We start from the raw sequence: 20,189 nt of genomic DNA on the forward strand, positions 1-20,189 counted from the left end.
CTAATGTCTCATCTGATAGAAGTCCGAGGCTTTGCTATCTGTCTCTGCATGGGGGTTAAAGTCAGATTACTAAGACAACTCCCAACCCCCGCTCCTAGAAGCCCCCGGTGCACATTTATGCTTAGATTCTCAGACTCTTCATTTCTGCCTTGGATATCCCCTACCTTTATGAACTCCAGTAAGCATTTAAAAGGCTTTTTAGAGACTTCCCTAGCAATCCAGTGGTTAAGACTCCACGGTTTCACTGCAGGGGGCTGCGGGTTCAACCCTCTGTCTAAGAACTAAGATCCCTTGTGCCACAATCAGTAAGTAAGTGACTAAAAATTTATTATTATATTCACCTAGTATTATTAGATGTTTGTAGCAAGAGAATTTTCAAGTTGCTTATTCCATAAAACTGCCACAATTAAATTTATTGTTTGGGTTGTTAACTATTCGCATGTATTACTTTGAGAAAAAGAAAATATTTGTTTAATGTGTAATGTAATGGTGTAACACAAATAAGTGCTCACATAATGCAGTGTTATCTTTGGGTTATTAGATCAGCTGAAAAATCAGGCCCCTCAAACAAATAAATTCTTTTGAGAAATAACTGAAATTAGATTCTTTGCTAAATAAAATAAACACTGAATACTCTCACAAGTTTTGTTGATCTTTTAAGACAAACTACAAAGTATAGCCTCCTGTGGGCCCATGGAATGTAATACATGCCATAAGTTCTCTCTCTCGTGCAACTTCTGGATTTTCTCAAGTAATGTCACCATTTCCTAAAGGCAAATTATTGCATAATGATAACAATAACTGTATATATGAACTTAATGTTTGTCATATATTTTTTAGAAGAAAAATACAACCAACTCCTTTAATAAATGTTAGCAAACATATCAATACGTCATGAAACAGTAAAATTTTGTGGAAAATGTGATATGTTGCAAAGGGCACAAGCTTGAGAGATCGATGGTCTGGCCTCTGGTGCTTTCTCTACTATCTACTGGCTGTGTGACCTTATATGAATGAGTTAATTAAACTTTCTGAGCCTCTTTTTCTTCACCAGTTTAAAAAAATAAAAAAGCTGAGAGATACTTGGCAGAGTTACAGTCAGGATTAAATGAGATTAAATTAATTAATCTAGCGAGAGCTAAGTGAGAACTACTGAACAGAGGGACAGAAGGGAAAACGAAAGAAGGGAAGGAGGAAGGAAACCTTGAAACGTTAAGGGATCCAGGCTGCCAGCGCCTCTCACTTCATTTAAAAACCAGGAGTCTGTGGGCCATGCTCTCCAATAAATTAGCCTAAGGCTAATTTCTAAGTAATCTTCGTCTAGATGGGTATCGTTCAGCAAATTCATTTCATGTCTCATGGGAAGTGTAATACAACACAAAGACAAGTCAAATTGCCTTGAGACGTCTGACCCATCCATACCCTAGGAAGGTCCCTTAGTAGACTTAAGCGGAGGGCGTAAAACCACTGGGTCCCCTCCTAGTAAAAGAGCCCCTTGAGTGACCTCCGAATGCCAATGGCTGTGACAAGGAGACACAGCTTCTCAGTAAACGGAACTTCCAACGTTTTCCTCAAACAAATAAAAGAATCACAGAGTAGAAGCATAGGAGGGAGTAAACCTACATGATGCTTTTGCCCAGCACCCGCAACAGCCCACGGAGTCCTGACTGCCCCCCAGGAACTTCTGCAGGAATGAAAAGAATACCTCAGCGGCCGTTGTTTCTGCCAAGATGAGTCGGCTTGGAGGTATGCGGGAGCACCAGACACCCTCAGAGGAAAATGAGTTAGTCCTGTTTCCCTTCCTTGGTGGTGTTGTTAGCTTGGGCTTTTAATGGCTCTCTGTCCTCAGGACTGTGGCAAGAGTTCGAGTGTGTAAAGGGGTGGTCAGCTCAAGACTAATCTGAAGGCACTGAATCCATCTCGGGATGAGGACAGCTTACATGCTGTGAGCAGAGAAAGCTGGGCTGTTTGCCTGAGAGCCTGGTCTATGAGTATGGTTTTCTATCCATTCCTGAGAGGGTATTTAATCAGGGGCAAAGCTTGCTCTGAGTGAGCAGGCAGGCTTTTATGTGAGGTGATTGATCAGCAGATGGTCTGCGTCACCTTGGTGATGGACAAGAGGAAGGACATTTTGTAAGAAGGGAAGAGGAGAGATGCCACAGTTATGCTTGGTTGCTACATGATTTAAAGGTGGGACAAACACTAAAATGTGTGTGTAAGGACCGATGCTGGCGATAAACATTTAAAGTCTATTCTCGCTTCCTCCTTCATCAGAACCCTGGGTAGGAGCCTCCACAGCCTGATCCCCAGGAGAAATAATGTTGATTTGAATATATCTGTTCATTGCTTTAAAAAAAATTTTTTTTTGGCTGTGCCACACAGCATGTGGGATCTTAGTTCCCTGAAAAGGGATCAAACCTGCACCCTCTACATCATACTCGAGAAGTCTTAACCACTGGACCAGCAGGGAAGTCCAAAAATATCTGTTTAGATGCAGCAAAAATGATCACAATATTCCTGGAGCTATATACATACAAATGTTTGTTCAGAACTAGCAACAAACAAACAGGATACATTATAAGAAGTGTTAGAACGTGTGCCTCTAGGTTGAAACACTGATAAAATAGAGGATGTTTAGAGAAATGGATGGTGAAAAGCAGTAACACTGTTTAATCTGACATGGATCACAATGCTGTTAGTTTCAGCAAGATTGACCATATTCTGGACCATGAAACAAGACTTAAAAAATGTAAAAGAAGTGAAGTCATACAAAGTACTCTTTCTGCAACAGAATTAAACTAGAAATCATGCAGAGCTATCTCTGGAAAATCCCCAAATATTTGGAAATTAAACAGCAAGAAATAATCCATGAATGAAAGAGGAAGTCACAAAGGAAATTTGAAAATAGTTTGAGTTGAATGAAAATGAAAACAATACAACAAAAACTTGAGGATGTAACAGTTAATATCACATGACTGATAACAAAGTAAGAAGATTTTCTTTCACTATTTCTATTCAGAATTGTACAGGAAGTCCTAGCCAGTGCAATAAAGCAATAAAATGAAGTAAATACACAAATTAGAAAGAAAGAAGGAAAACCATTATCTTCATAGAAAAACCCCAAAGCATCTACAAAAGAGCTATTTAAACTAATGAGAGAGTTTTGAAAAGTCAAGTGTTCAATACACAAAATTTCTATGTACCTGCAACAGACAATTAGAAATTGAAATTCAAGGAAAAGTTTACCATAGTGAAATAGTGAAACCAAGGGCAGTCATCAGTTGGATCCCTTAAACTATAACTTGCTCCATAAATAACATCCTATAACTGCCTTTCCTGACTAAGCTCTCTTTAATTGTTTTGAAAATTGCACACCCTCCAAGGTCCACATCGCTTAGACAATATATCACAAGACTCCTTTCAGCAGCCCCTACAGATAACACATCTGATACATGGATTGCTACAGTACAGCTGTTCTTTCAGGGGCAGAGAGTTAGTCTTATCCAAGTCAAACCAGTCAAGATCCCCAACCCTTAAACTAGTCTAGTGGAAAGATCTGATGGATGACCTTTTGATATCATAGGACCAAAACCCCCACTCTCAGATCACCCTAACACACAATTCTCTGAGCATGCATCCCGGAAGGAACATGTAACTCCAACACTCCTGTACAGGACATCAATTACAAGTTATTCTGAAGACATCAACAACATGATTTTTAAACTTACATAGAAAGATAAACTTTCATAAACAGCTATGAAAAAGAACAAAGTTGAAGGACACATACTCTCTGACTTCCAGACTTCTGTGCAGACATAGTAATCAAAACAGTGTGATACTGACCAAAGAATAAGCATAGAGATGAGCTGAACTGAATAGAGTGCTCAGAAATAGACCCACGAATATACAGTGAACTGATTTTCAGTAAACGATCAGAGGCAATTTGATGGAAAAGAATAGTTTTTTCATCAAATGATCTTGGAAAAATTGGACATTCACTTGCAAAAAGAAAAAAAAAGAAATATTGATCTGTACCACTTTAATAAATTAATGGCAACCCACTCCAGTATTCTTGCCTGGAGAATCCCATGGACAGAGGAGCCTGGCTGGCCATGGTCCATGGGGTCGCAGAGAGTCAGACACGACTAAAGTGACTAGGCACGCATGCACAACATGAATTATACACCTAGATACACCTAGAAATCTAAAACTAGGAAAGTTCTCAAAGAAAACAGAGGCTAAATCTTCATGACCTTGAATTAAGCAAAGATTACTCATATACACAAAGATTTAAGCAAAGATTGCTTATAGACACAAAAATTATGATCTACAAAGGAAAAAATGATAAAGAAGAGTTCATAAAAATGTTTAAATTATACCCTTTGGGAAAAAAAAGCACTCTAATGAAAACAAAAATAACAACCCACTGAAAGGAAAATACATTCAAAAACATATTAATAAAGGATTGGTAACAAAAATATATAAGAAACTTAAAATTCAATAATAAGAAACAACCCAATTTTTTAAATGAGCAAGATATTTGAATAAACACTTCATCAAAGAAACTGTATAAACAACAAAAAAGCAAATAAAAGGATGCTCAACATCATTATTCACTGGGGAAATGCAAATTAAAACCACAGCGAGATACTATTGGTTATCTGAATGGGTAAAACAAAAAAAGGAAAAAATAAAGAAATATTGACAATACCAAGTGTTGCCAAAAGTGTAGAGCAACTGGAACTCTCATATAGTCCTGGTGGGGGAGCAAAATTATTCAATCACCTTGGAAAATAGTTTGGTAATTTCTTATAAATACTCCCCATATAACCTAGCAATCTCAAGACAAATTTGCTCAAGAGAAACAAAGACATAAGTACATACAAAAACCTGCATGTGAATATTTTGTTGTGCTGCTGCTAAGCTGTGTCTGGCTCTTTGTGATCCCCGTAGACTGCAGGATGCCAGGCTCCCCTGTCCTTCACCGTCTCCCAGAGTTTGCTCAAACTCATGTCCACTGAGTCAGGGATGCCATCTAACCATCTCATCTTCTGCCACCCCCCCTTAGTAGCTTTATTCATAATCACCCCAGAAAGGAAACAAACCAAATATCCTTCAGCTGATGAATGATTTTAAAACTGGCATATCCATACAATGAAATCCTACTTGACAATAAGAAATGCATTATTGGGACATGTAACAACGTTGATGAATTTCAAATGAAAGATGCTAAGCTTTACAGATTTACTAAGGCCACATAGTATCTGATTACATTATATGACATTCTAAAAAGAGCAGAACTCCAGGGAAAGAAACTGTATCAGCGGAAGCCAGAGCTTGGGGGTTGGGGAAAGGATTAACTACCAAGGGACACAAGGACAATTTTTGTGATAAGGGCTGTTCTGTGTCTTGACTGTGGTGATTTACATGACTATGCATTTGTTAAAACTCACAGAACACCAAAGTGACAGAGGTAAATTCTACTGCATGTAAATTAGGCTCAAATAAACCTGACTTTAATTTTTTTTAAGATTTTAGAAGATTTTACAATAAGGATCAGAGTCAAGTAAGTGGGGGGAAAAATCCTGTAAGAAGGAAGCACAGCTACTTAAACTAGGATGAGAGACAAAGAGAGAAAAGATTTTCAAGAGATGAAATGAATAAATTAGAGTTAATATGGCCACACACACCACACACACACAAACACACACACACACCCCAAAACAAAACCAAAACACAATTTTATCCTGACCTGAGAGGTCATCAGGAAAATACAGAGTATTTTAAGAAATGAAAAATTTACTAGCTGCTTGAAAGCTGAAGCAACTGAGTCAAAGAAAGAGAACGGTAGTTTAGGCAGAATTTTAAGATGCCCTCCCATCCCTGTCCTCATGCACACACCCTTTGTGTATAATTTCCTCCACTTACCTGTGGGCGAGACTTGTAAATATGATGGGAATTTACTCTCATGATTAGGTGATTAGTCAACTGACTTTGAGTTCATCAGAAAGAGTTTATCCTGGGTAGACCTGACCTAATCAGGGGAGTCCTTTAGAAAGGAGCAGGGCCCCACTGGAGGGAGCAGTTCTCCTGCCCTGCAATGAACAGCCTATGCTGTTGTCCACGAGGCAGGGACCCCAGGGCAGCCTCTCAGAGCTGACAGTGAATCCAGTCTAGAGTCAGCAGGGAATCAGGGGTTGAAATCTGCTAATGATCAGTGATCTTGGAGAAGGACCCCAAATCCTAGAAGTGATCAAAGCCCCACCTAACACCTTGTTTTCGGTCTGGAAAGATTCTGAGCAGAGAACTTCTGACCTAGAGAAACTGTAGGATGATAAACATGTGTTGGTTTAAGTCACTAACTTTGTGGTTATTCTGTCCCAAAGCAATGAAAACACAATTCAAAGCTAGTGATTTGGGCTTCCCTGGTGGCTCAGATGGTAAAGAATCTTCCTGCAATGCAGGAGACCCGGGTTCGATCCTCGGGTCGCTAATATTCCCTGGAGAAGGGAATGGCAACCCACCCTAGTATTCTTGCCTGGGAAATCCCAAGGACAGAGGGGCTTGGCGGACAACAGTCATCTGGTCACCAAGAGTCAGACACAGCTGAGTGGCCACGAAAACCCAGCACAGACTGGTAGGAGCCTTCTGTTGGAGATTTCCTGGTCTTCTGTCTCACTGCTCTTGATAATTCATCGTCCCTACAGGTTTTAGTTCTTCATATCTGGGCCCTGACTGCGGTCACCCAAGTACTAACGCTGGGGGGACGCCCTCATACAGATCTCCAGGGCCAAGAGCGATATCCAGAGCAGAAATATATCTGTATTCACTGGACTTCCTTAATACTCTTTCTCCTCACATTTATTCGTGAGACTAGGCGCCAGGAAATAACCACTCAACTTTATAGCCATTAAAGAAAGCATGAATCATGCCTGAAGTTTCTTTCCCTGTATGAGCAATAGATAGGAGGGTCTCCCCGCCCCACCAAGAACATTATTAGAATGACAGGTTGTAGTATCTTGCAAATTAAAATAAAATACATCCTTCATTTTCATCACATTATTAGTTCTCTGCTTTGATAACACTGTTCATTCTAAACATCATATAATGAAAATGGAGTAAATCATAACTTACCCTGTAACTTTTTAGTCGGATGAAATCAACCTTCATAGAGACACATCTATCAGAGTTTCGACTGATGTTCTTCAGGTGTTCTACCAGATCTGCACAGAACTTGTAGCCTCCTTTGAGTACACACAGGACCATAATGTCACAGTATCCTAAGTCTTTCATAATATCCTTAGCCAGCCGTTCAATTCTGAAAGAAGGGATTAAAAGACATTTAATTTCTGAGCATATTTGTTCCTTTCAAAAAAAAAAAAAAAACCTGTATGATGTACTCTACATATTTGATTATGCAGGAGAAAAGTGGAAAAGGTCTTGGGAGACCAAAGCCTCCAGATAAAGAAGCTTTGTTAACGTCGGACAAAGAGAGAGTGTTCAAAACATATTTCTGATAACCATATCATCAGTGGTACATTTTTTCTCCTCTGTGTCACAAAAAAAATGATTAAGGTGTAAAACATGATGTCAAAGATCATGAAGGCAATTATTTGATCACTACAGAGCCTGGTTGTTAGCTTTAACAAGGCTATGATGGTATGTGGTGATATTATACTCACTTAAAAGCAAAGAAAGAGGAAATGGAGAATGACTCACCCACCTGACCACGTTAGACAAGACTAGAGGAAAAGTCAAGTCCGTAGTAACTATCAAAAGAATAATATTTGTCTTTTATTTACTGAAGATAGCATGTTACCTATGTGAAAGGTGCCCCAGACAATCTCAATGGACACCATTTCCACGGATCACAGTCTGAATGGTGTCTCCTGAAGTTCTTCAACCTTGGCTGGCACCCAACACCTAATCTGGAAGTGTCATTGTATTTTCTCTCATTGTTTCAGATCTGTAAGTCCATGGTCCATATATGCATACAACACTAAAATCTTGAATGCAGGCATGTTCTAAGGCGCATACTTTTAAAAAAAAATTCCCACTGCCACTTCAAACTGAATTAGATTTAAAACAAATGAACTGGGACTTCCGTGGTGGTCTACTGCCTGAGACTCCACACTCTTTTGTAGGGGCCCAGGTTTGATCCCTGGCCAGGGAACTAGATCCCACTCACAGAACAAGTTTACATACAGTAACTAAAGATTCTGTGTGCTACAACTAAGACCCAGAGCTGCTGCTGCTGCTGCTGCTGCTGCTGCTGCTGCTGCTGCTGCTGCTGCTGCTGCTGCTGCCAAGTCGCTTCAGTTGTGTCCGACTCTGTGCGACCCCATAGACGGCAGCCCACCAGGCTCCCCGTCCCTGGGATTCTCCAGGCAAGAATACTGGAGTGGGTTGCCATTTCCTTCTCCAATGTATGAAAGTCTAAAGTGAAAGTGAAGTTGGTCAGTTGTACCCGACTCTTAGTGACCCCATGGACTGCAGCCTACCAGGCTCCTCCATCCATGGGATTTTCCAGGCGAGAGTACTGGAGTGGGTTGCCCAGCCAGCCAGGTCTTAAAGAAATAAAACAGATGAACTGAATGATATGAAAAAATAAAATATTATAGCATGTATGTTCTATATATAATATCTACTTTATACAATATATTTTTATATGCTTTTATATGGGTGTATATACATCCACATGGGCTTCCCAGGTAGCACAGTGATAAAGAATCTGCCAATGCAGGGGACATAAGAGATGCAGGTTCGATCCCTGGGTCAGAAAGATCCCTTGGAGGAAGGCATGGCAACCCACTCCAGTATTCTTGCCTGGAGAATCCCCTGGACAGAGGAGCCTGGTGGGCTACAGTCCATGGGGTCTCACAGAGTCAGACACGACTGAAGTGACTTACCATGCATGCACACACATGATATGACAACCGTGGCTTCTCAAAAATATGATCAGGGAAACATTAACGTCAGCATGCCAAATACTCTATAAAAAGGGACATTTGTTTCTGGCATGATGGAGTGAGGAGGTCAACACATCCTCTTCACAAAAAGCAAGTAGAAAGCTGAATGAAACTGTCAAAACCAACCCTTTCAGCCCTCTGGAGACCCACCAAAGGCGTGCCCCAAACTGAGACCATTTATTCATGAAACTAATGAACACCAGGTAGAAACAGAGCAGGTCTGTGGCATCCTTGTCTGAGAATGCTCCCATTCTCCCTGCCCCCCAATCAGCTCTAATGTTTCACCAGGTAGTTCAACTGGGGTAGGGGTGGGGCACTGCTCACCTGGTAAGGAGCACAGCCAGCTAACATGGCCATCGTGGTAGCAAGTGAACAGGGAGGGCCAGGGGCCCCACTATCTTGAAGTTGCAGTCCTGTTCGAGCAGCTAACTGGCAGACCAGACATGGATTTGATAGGGAGTTCCGAGAGGTTACATTCATGGGAGGGGACCATGACAAACTCTTCATATATCCCAAGCTGACCAGAAGCTAAGGAAGCTATGCGTATGCACAGCAGAGACTAGTGTGGGACCAAGCCACCCACACATCCCTGGATGGTAGAGCCTGTAAGCCTGTGCAGAAGACACACAAGAAAGCTTTGTGAAAAGTAAAAATCCAGGGAAGACTTGGAAAAGGCTGGAAAGAATTGGGAGACTGGGGTTGACATATATACACTGCTGATACTATGTATAAAATAGATAACTAATGAGAACCTACTATATAACTCAGGGAACTCTACTCAGTGCTCTGTGTGACCTAAATGGGAAGGAAATCCAAAAGAGAAGGGATACACACACACACACACAGCCGATTCACTTTATTCTACAGTAGAAACTAATACAACATTGCAAAGCAACTATACTCCAATAAAAATTAATTAAAAAAGAAAAAAAAAAAAGCCTGGCAATATGAATGTGTTCGCCAGGCTTCCACACACCTTCATCAGCAGAGGGTGGAAACCTCACTATCTCGAGGTGTTTGAGAACAATCTCTAATCAATATTAGGCCGAAGACTAGGCTATTCAGACACAGGTGTGAACCCCAGTGAGCAAAACTTAAAAGGAAAAACAAGAAAAATAGACTGCACATCATCAACAGCTATGCACCGCTGGGGAGACAGTCTTCACAGACTGGCAGACAAAAAAGGAAACAAACAACAAGAGCAGTGAGTCATAGTTACAAATACGGTAGAGATTAAACCAAGAATATCAATCATGACTTTAAACGTGAATGGTCTAAAAACAGGCTTCCCGAGTGGTGCTAGTGGTAAAGAACCTGCCTGCCAACGCAGGAGATATAAGAGATACAGGTTTGATATCTGTGTCAGGAAGATCTCCTAGAGGAGGGCATGGCAACCCACTCCAGTATTCTTGCCTGGAGAATCCCCATGGACAGAGGAGCCTGGCTGGCTATAGTCCATAGGTCACAAAGAGTCAGACACAACTGAAGTGATTTAGCATGCACAGCACGCACACATGGTCTAAAAACATCAATTAAGGCAGAGACTGTCAGAGTGGATCAAAAAATACCCGAAGGTATGTTGTCCACAAGAAATTCATCTTAACACACAAAGATCCAGATACAAGACCCAGATTAAACAGATGGAGAAAGATGCACCATGCAAACATATCAACAGAAACCTGGAAAAGCTACATCAATTTCAGACAAAGCAGACTTCAGAGCAAGGAAATTGTCAGGAATAAAGAGTGACATTACTGTAATAAAAAGAGGTCAGTTCTCCAGGAAAACCTAACAGTCCTTCATGTGTCTGCACCTAGCAACAGACTGTCAAAAAGCTGACAGAACTAGAAGTAGATGAATCCACTAATGTAGTTGGAAACTTCAATATCCCTCTCTTAGTACATGACAGATCCAACAAGGCAGAAAACCAGTAAGGATATAAAGGAACAGTACCATATAACAGCTGGCCCTGGTTGACATTTACAGAATACTTCACCCAACGTTCTCCTTAAAGTATATCAATAATGAAAAGACAAGCCATATACTAGTGGGAAATATTTGCAAAGCATATGTCTGATAAAGGGCTGTGTCCAGAATATATAAAGAACTCTTACAACTCATTTAGAAGACAAACAACCCAACTGCAAAATTGGAAAAAAACTTAAATAGGCACCTCTCCAAAGAAGATGTATGAACAGCTAGAAAGTACACTAATCATTAGGAAAATTTTAAATCACAATGAAACACTTTTATATATCCATGTTTTTGTTTTGTTGTCTTAGTCACTAGGTCATGTCCAACTCTTTGGCAACCCCATGGACTGTAGCCCGCCAGGCTCCTCTGTCCGTGGGATTTCCCAGGCAAGAATACTGGAGTGGGTTGCCATTTCCTTCTCCAGGAGATCTTTTCAATTCAGGAATCAAACCTCTGTCTCCTGCATTGGCAGGCAGATTCTTTATCACTGAGCCTGGGAAGGCCTAGAATGGCTAGAGTTAAAAGGACAAACAATATGAAATGTTGGCAAGTATGTGGAGAAACTAGGGAGAAGAGCATGGCAACCCACTCCAGTATTCTTGCCTGGAGAATTCCATGGACAGAGGAGCCTGGTGGGCTACAGTCCATGGGGTCGCAAAGAGTCGGACACGACTGAGCAATTGAAACAACAACAACGTGGAGAAACTGGAACCTTCAAACGTTGCTGGTGGGAATGAAAAATGGTGTTAGCCATCTGGAAAGTAATTGGCAGTTTCTTACACTTACCATAAAACTCAGAATTCCTCTCCAAAAACCCATCCAAGAGAAAGGAAAAGACGTGTCCACACAAAGACTTACATGCAAATGTTCCTGGAAGCATTATTTGCAGTAGCCCAAAACAAGAAATCTAAGTGTCCATCAATCGATGAATCGATAATCAGATTTTGATTTAATTTATATTTAAAGCTCAGAAGATACAAGTTTATAGCGAAAGAAATTAGATTAGTGATTGCCTGATAGTGTGGGTAGGAGCAGAGATTGACAACAAACTTTTGATTGACAACAAAATATTGTAAACCGGTGCTGGTAATTGTTGCCTTGCCATAAACATGTACTAAAAATCACTGAGTCATTTACCTACAATGGGTGAGTTTTGTTGTATGTAAATTATATCTCAATAAATTCATTTTAAAGGTGGGGACGGGCATTCTTGAGGCCCCGCCCCAGACCCCCGAATCAGAATTTCTTGACGTAAAGCCTCCTGTAGAGGCAACTGGTAACCTTGCCAGGATTCAATCCTGTACTAGATCAGGATGCAATTAACTTGAGTCATAAATTAATTTTCAGATGAGAAAAGCCAGAATTTGTTTAAACCAGGGGGTTCCCAAACTCATGTGAAGACAAAGCACTTCTGAGAACTATTAAGAAGTGAATCGAGTACAAAGATGCCCACTGCACAAGAGAAGTTGGCTTAACTATCAAAGTCAAGCATATTTCTTCCCCGTCCCTCCCCTTTCCTTTGCAAGAATCTGTATCCTTTTTTTTTTTTTTTTTTGGTAGGAGAAATCCAGTAGACTGATTCTTAGGAAGCTGAATATATTTTATAAAATTTACCCCTTTTTCAAAATTAGGTATTTTTATTGTTTTCTAACCTTCCACCATATTTTATGTGTAATGCATTCATCATAATGGCTGAGGTTGGACTAAACAAAATATTGAGTTAATGCAGCCACTGAATCAAATTAATTTGGGAGAAATTTCTTTCCAAGCATGTGCATAAAAAAACGGATAAATATTCTATTCAATAGCGGAGACCACTTTTCCCCTACCGTATAAATAACAGGAGTTTTGCATTCATTATTTGTCTACATTTGGAAAAGGAAAAATTTATTGAACAGCTGTTTTCCTTGGTGCCACACAGTGAGTATCACTGGGCTTAGAAATCTGTCTCCCAATCTAATAAAACAGAATAGTAGCAAGTATCGGATGTTCTCCAATGAAATGACTCAGGAATCTGCATCTTTAATATGAATTGCCAACTGGGAGGTTTGACAAGTTGGGAGATGCCAAAATTTTCACATTTATTTCTTCTCAGAACCTTTTTTCCCTCTAAGGATCAAAACTTGCCCTCCGTGGAAGGCCACCTGAGGCTGTGGGAAATCCCAAACTAGATCTTACTTTAATAATATTTTATAGTTTGAGAGAACACGCAATATGCAGATCTTAAGCAATGGGAAATCTTAGAATTTGAGTGAAAAAATGACATTTCCTTTTGCTTACAGACAGGCATTGATGGTGAGATAACATCCTGGGAATAGTGACCAGTCGGTGCTTCTCAAACTTTCCTTTGGCTGAGGATCTATTTCATAAGTTAAATTTTAACTCAGAAGAAAGTCACAGTTTAAGAAAATAGAGGCAGAAGTACAAAGGCTTAAGGAAAAGGGGAGAGTGGGAGCCCCAAGTCTCAGCTTGCCCTTGTTTCTCAGAGCTTCTCCCACCCTGATTTCTGAGCGTCAAATACAGGAAGCTTGCTTTTCATATAAATGTGAAGGCTTACGTGTTTGATCTTGTGCTAGAAATCAAAAGTCCACGGAAAGGCAGGAGTCGGGGCATTAAGGCAGCTTTGTTGAAGGGATAAGACCTACAAGTGCTAACGCCTGTGGTAGGCTGAATTGGAAGAGGCTCTTACCCATTCCAGCATTCTCACCTGGAGAATTCCATGGACAGAGGAGCCTGGCAGGTGGCTACAGTCCATAGGGTCACAAAGAGTCAGACACAACTGAGTGACTAAGTTCCTATTACTTTCTTTTCTCTGAAAACCAAGAAACAAATGAGGGTGACTTAGGGCCTTAGAAGAGGAGCGTCAAGCAGCTAGGAAGGAGCCAGAGGACACCTGTGTCAAGGGGTTCAAAAGAACAAGTAACAGGAGTGGAGAAACAGTTCCGTGCTGCTATTTTTAAGCTGGACATGTTTTTATTTCCAAAACATTACCGCTGAAAACATCATTGTTCACAGACTGGCCAACCTGTGAGACGGGACTTATTCGAGATAAATGCAAATTGCAGGAAAAGCCAGGGTTTCCGGCGTATGGCCTGTGAAGGCAAATGAAGGTAAAGGTCACCTCTTAACTCTCCCTGGTGAGAGTCTGTGAAAAATGTGAGACAAATGCTTTCCCGGCCCTCATTTTCATCAGTCTGTATAGGACATGGTTATTTTGAGGCTATCTATCTTTTGTATGTACAGCCGTTCCTATCTTACTATCTATAGGCATTACTATTTTTTGCATGTACAGCCTTCTTACTCTTTCCCCTGAACAAATATCCAAAGAAATCACAGATTTACTTTACTCCAATTTTTCTGTCCTATAAACATTCTATCCACCACTGTATAGAAGAGATTCCCAATACGGTCCCTGAGCATATTGTCTGATTCACACAAGAGAGGACTAGAGAAAACGGACTCAGCCAAGAGCGCTCACCTGTCCACAATGATGCCATGAGGGATGAGCACGTATTCCAAGTCTCCATAGTAGTGCTGTGGGTACGTGAATAAGCTCAGATCATACCCTGGCCAGTCATCCATAATCTGCAAAACAATTGATTTTGGTTACAATATTTTTCATTGGAAATTTATTTTAAAAAACATAAACAAACAAGAGCATGCTTTGTAAAAACGAAGACCATTGAAAACAAGAGAATAGGTCTAACGATCCATGTGGCATTAAACTGTCTTCCGCCAACCTAGGAGAAGCCAGGTGGAACAAGCTAGTTTGTTTCCTGATGAAGGACCTACTGAAGTGAACAGGGAACGCCATTCCTGACTTCTGGCGTCACAAGAGAAAATCCCGACCTACAGCTAACCTGACAGCACTGTAAGAGTGCACAAACGTGAAGATACAATGCATATTTACACTGTAAATATTATCATGAATATAAGCAACATTATTTTTGTAATTACAGGCATACCTCATTTTACTGGGCTTTGCAGAAGTATTAATTTTTTTTTTTTGCAAATTGAAGGTTTACGGCAACCTTGCATTGTCAGAGGATGCTTAGCACTTTTAGCAATAAAGCATTTTTAAATTAAGGTATGTACATTTTTTTTTTAGACACAATGGTATTGCACACTTAATTGACCACAGTATACGGTAAACCTAACTTTCATATGTACTGGAAAACCGAAATAGTAATAATTTGTGACTTGCATTATTGAGATATTTGCTTTAATTTGGTGGTCTGGAACTGAACCCACACTGTCTCTGAGGTCTGGCCACTGACACAGACAGCATCACTCCACATTATTATAATATATTATTATATATACTAACAAGTCTACACATTGCAATCCCCTCACCTGCCTAGGAAAGGTTACCTACTAGAAGTACATGTCTCCTGGGGTTACTGCGCACCCAAACTTCTGAGTGGTTGGGTCATTTTCGTAAAGACTTCAAAAGGATGTGCTGTGGTGGGAACATCAGTCAGTCCTGTTGGGAACCGATTGCTCCAGAAAACTGTTGTATTCAGATAGTGGACAGACTGCTAGCAAGCCTCCCTCTTGCTTAGGACTGGATGTGCAAGTCTGATGGTTAAGATAATAAAGAGGCGGGAGAGAAAATGCCAGTGAAGACCATGTTCCCTTTACTTTCAGATCATCCAGAAAGGCACTCAAGCTAAACCATAGCTGAACTGCAGTCTCCAGTTTTCTGCTTACTCCCACACACCTCCATCAGATTTCTCCATGCAGCTGTACGCTTTCAAGGTCTCTCCTAATGCAGACCTATCCTAATTTCCCAGTCCAATTCCCCATTCCTTGTCTTGTTCTCAGATTGGTCAAATCAGGATCCTCCAGTTCTGTGTTCTGTTCATCTGTTGTCTCTCACCTACACCCTCTCCCTGTCTAATCCACTCCCCCACCCGTATCCCAAACTCCATATCATCCGCAGAAACTCAGGACAGGCCCCAGTAATTGCCGGCTGTTCCCACCTCTGTGTGATCTTGTCGCCCAAACTCCTTGTATCCCTCAGAGCTCTCTGCTCCTTGAGAAGACTCCTGTCTCTTCCTGCCTCTGGCTCCCTCATCTCATCTGTTTTCTATTGTTTTAAAACCCATCTGTACTTCATCGAACGCTGGGATATCCCCCTGCTTTTCCCCTGCCTCCTCACCCGGAACTCAAAACCAGTTCTCTTACGCCGAGGTTTTGGAAGGGCCACAAAGGGTCCACTGACTCCCATCCTGGTTCCAGGCTCTGGAATGCTTGCCAGATCAAACCCATCGCAGATGAATCCCTTCCCTCTCAGTGCAGGGCAACTCTTCTCAGCTGCTGAGGTTAAAGCCGCAGAGTTGTAACTGATCCCTTTCTATCATCCTCCTCTTGCAACCCAGCAGCGAATCCTATCATCAGCTCCTTCAGAATCTAACCAGGACCACCTCTCAGCAGACTTCCCAGGTGACACTAGAAGTAAAGAATCCACCTGCCAATGCAGGAGACATAAAAGACGGGTTGGACCCTTGGGTCGCGAAGATCCCTTGGAGGAGGGCATGGCAACCCACTCCAGTATTCTTGCCTGGAGAATCCCATGGACAGACGAGCCTGGTGGGCTACAGTCCATGGAGCCGCAAAGAGTCGGACACGACTGAAGTGACTTAACATGCACACACACCTCTCAGCATCTCCACTGCCCCACTTCCAGTCCCTGCCACCACTATTTCTTCCAGGACCATTGCCATGGCTACCAATTTTGCCTCCCTGCTTCCACTGTGCCAGCTCCTCGCCCATCCTCCACCCCCACGTGGCAGCTGGAATCCTCCTTTGAAAAATGTACCTCATGTACATCGTTGCAGGCTTCTGCTCAGATTTTTTCAAGGGCTTCCCATTTCACTAAGAGTACGACTGGAGTTGCCACCACGGCCTGCGGGGGCGAGGCCTCTGACTCATCCCTGGAGCTGTCTACCCCTGTCCTGCTTCAGCCACCATTCTCCTTCCTGATGCTTGAATGTCCCAAGCATCTTCTGCCCCAAGAGCTTTACACTTGCTTTTCTTTTGCCTGCAACGCTCATCCCCTGGAAGCCCACAAGGCTTACCCTTTACTTCCTTCAAGGCTCCACTCAAACATCACCTCCACAGCGAGGCCTTCTGGACACTTATGTAAAAACACACCCCTTCCTTGCCATGCATCTTTGTACCTCTCTTACTCAGCCTCACTGTCCTTCACAGCATGTATTTCCACCAGGTGTGACATGTGTACATGTGCTTGTGTGTTTTATCTCCTCGCACTGGAATGTTAGCTCCTTCTGGTAGAGACTGTGTCTGTCTTATGCATTGTTGAAATTCCAGCGTTCAGAACACTGACCTGGAATATCGCAGGTGCTCAAAAATGCTGAGTGAATAAATGACAGTCTCCACCCACGTGCTACCCAACCCTCAGTCTATCTCCTCATGATAAAGAGCACCACTGTTCATGGCTCTGGAAATTCCTACCTGACCAAGGGCAGACGGGTGGTCAAACAATGTGTCATCTGTGTATTTTCAGAGCGTCACACCGGCTCTGCCTTGACCAGCAAATCAGCTTGGGGCACAATTCAATCTGTTTACAAAGCAATGCTGGTTTCCACCCTGAGACCTCCTAGGGCCAGCTGTTCACTTTCAACACCGCTGGTCAGTGCCTGGAACCACCAGCTGAACACAAGGAGCTTCCAGAAGACTCACTGGCAGGCCATGATAGAGACCAGAAGAGATGCCTGAGCAGCACCCGGCCCCAGGAAGATCACCCAGGGACACAGCACCTTCTGGCTCCCCTGCCAGAACACACACACCACCTCCTGGAGCCCTTATAGTGGGGCAGCACGAACTGGGGGTTATTCCTCCCACCGTGAAATCCTGCGGGAGCCCCTGCCCAGCTGAATCTGAGACCACTCTCTAGTTCATGTTCTGGGCACAGCTCTGACCTTACTACGGATGTGAACAAAATTCTATCTGAGACTCATTTCCCCCTCCTTTAAATAGAACACAATAAAAACTCAAAGACAGGGTTGTTTTGAGGATAAAAAGAACAGATAATGTACTTAGATTCCTAGTACATTTCCATTTATGATAAATGCTTAATAAATGATGCCTCCCAAAAAGAAAAGAATGATAAAATGACAAATAAAACAAACCTATAGAGACTTTCCTAGTGGTCTGGTGGTTAAGGCTCCGTGCTCCCAATGCAGGGAGCGCAGGTTCGATCCCTAGTTAGGGGACTAGATCCCACATGCTGCAACTAAGACCCGGTGCAGCCAAATAAAAAACAACAATCAAACCTACAGACAAAAACTGTACTGGAAATCTGTAGCTCAAAGGCAGCATGGAGTAACAGTAAAGAGCATGGATCAGAAGCCTAACACACTTGGGGGTGCATTTACTAGCTATGGGACCTCAGGCGTTAACCTCTCTGGGTTGGGGTTTTCCTCTATAAAACAGTCAATGCCTACCTCACATGGCTAGCTTGAGGATTAAATAAGATAGATCATGGATATATAACTCTTACATCAGTATCTGGTCTACACTGTCGCTGAAGTCGCTCAGTCGTGTCCAACTCTTTGCAACCCCATGGACGGCAGCCTACCAGGTTCCACCATCCATGGGATTTTCCAGGCAAGAATACTGGAGTGGGTTGCCATTTCCTTCTCCAGGAGATCTTCCCAACCCAGGGATTGAACCCGGGTCTCCCACATGGCCCTGCAATAAATGCTAACCAGTAAGACATACTGAAACATCAATAGTTTACTTTAAAATTATGTTTTAATTAACTTAAAAAAGTACCTCAAACCTCTTTGCTAAAGTCTTATGTTAAAGCTGTAAATTTAAAAGTAGAAGAAACGTGTTTCTCTAAACACTATTCTATAAGCCAAACCAGCCTATTTCCAAATGAGTCTGAAATAGTTCATTTTCACTGTCGAGATAAAAGACAAAGAGATGAGGGAACCGCTGGTTTACCCTTAACAGTGCATGCAAAACTGCACTGTAAATGTGTCCCAGACCTGAGGGAACGGAGGCTGTTGGGAACTGCAGATAATTATGTTATTCATCTGCTTTTTGAAAAATCAAAACAAGAAGTCTTTAAATAGTTTCAGTATCACAGATAATACGCTCTAAGTTTTTTCAGAACAATGCTTTCTCTGTTCAAAGACCCAAAATACGGCCAAGCTGGGGAAGTGACAAACACATTCACCAAGCCATTTTACATCACATCGAAGCCTCTGAACTCCCTTGGACCCTCTGTTCCCCATTTGAAGATATACTAAAGACCTTCTTTCTAAGTCATTAAATCTTAATTTTTTGCTTAGAATATTTCCTGCTTTATTTTTCAAGTTGGCTGCCTTGGGGATAAAAACAGTTTGGAAACACATACAAAAGGCTAGGCTCCTCTCTGCTGCTAAGTAAGCCCCAGACCACGGGCCCCACTCCCTCCTTCAGGCAATGACCACGGCGACCGCCAATTTCAGGTTCACATCGACACATCCGCCACAGGAGAGGAAGGGAGTCTCTGCTTCCGGGAACCCCAGACAAGAACAGGAGTTGGCCCAGCTGGGGTCACTAGTCCAGGCCCAGAACCAGCGAGGGAGGCGCACTGCAACGAACACCTCAGAGCCACATGTTGAGAAACTGAGTCCAAACAGAGTCTGAAAAGAAGGGCCCTGGAGATCTGCCACCAGGAGAATGAAGGGGGACCCACACAGGCCAAATGACACCTTGTGTCCTGCATGCCTTCCTCTTCCATGGAAGGTTCTACACCCTGAAGGTGAAACTCATCACCCCTAGGAAAGTTGTGATTCCGATGGATTTTCTGATTCCCGCCACGTTTCCATGGATGGATGGGGAGGGAGATGACAGAAGCACAATTATTTTAGATTTTCCTCTTCTCCTTATTTTCCTACCAAACTCACATGTGTAGGTACTAACTATGGTTCTTCTGATAATGGTTCTGTAAAAGCAAAACATATCTATAAACATGATGCCGAATGGGCAGACAGGTAAAGATCTTTTCTCTCCCTGAGAAGTAACAAAGATACACCAGCGAAGGAGTGGGGTGAGGGATAGTGGGGGAACACTGGTGACCAGCTATTCTAAGCAGAGTATCTGAACCCAGGGCCACATCTCTGGCTTGGCCATCCCATGTACTGTTAACAATCTAATGTCCCATCTCCCCAATTCAACTGAAAGCCATCTGCACCCAAGAGCCAGTTTCCATCTCTTCATTTTCCCTTC

The 20,189-nt window shown here is 42.2% G+C and overlaps 1 protein-coding gene across 1 annotated transcript in view; it reads right to left on the reverse strand.

Annotated features, from left to right (window-relative positions):
- Positions 1–20,189, reverse strand: part of PRTFDC1 (phosphoribosyl transferase domain containing 1) — a 104,063-nt gene that overhangs the window by 80,346 nt on the left and 3,528 nt on the right. The window contains exons 2-3 of the mRNA XM_052651115.1: positions 14,422–14,528; positions 7,135–7,318 (exon numbers count right to left, since the gene is read on the reverse strand). Coding sequence (XP_052507075.1) covers positions 7,135–7,318; positions 14,422–14,528 — 291 coding nt within the window. The remainder of the gene's footprint in view (positions 1–7,134; positions 7,319–14,421; positions 14,529–20,189) is intronic.

This window comes from Budorcas taxicolor, chromosome 13, assembly GCF_023091745.1.
Source record: "Budorcas taxicolor isolate Tak-1 chromosome 13, Takin1.1, whole genome shotgun sequence".
NCBI classification, from domain to species: Eukaryota; Metazoa; Chordata; class Mammalia; order Artiodactyla; family Bovidae; genus Budorcas; species Budorcas taxicolor.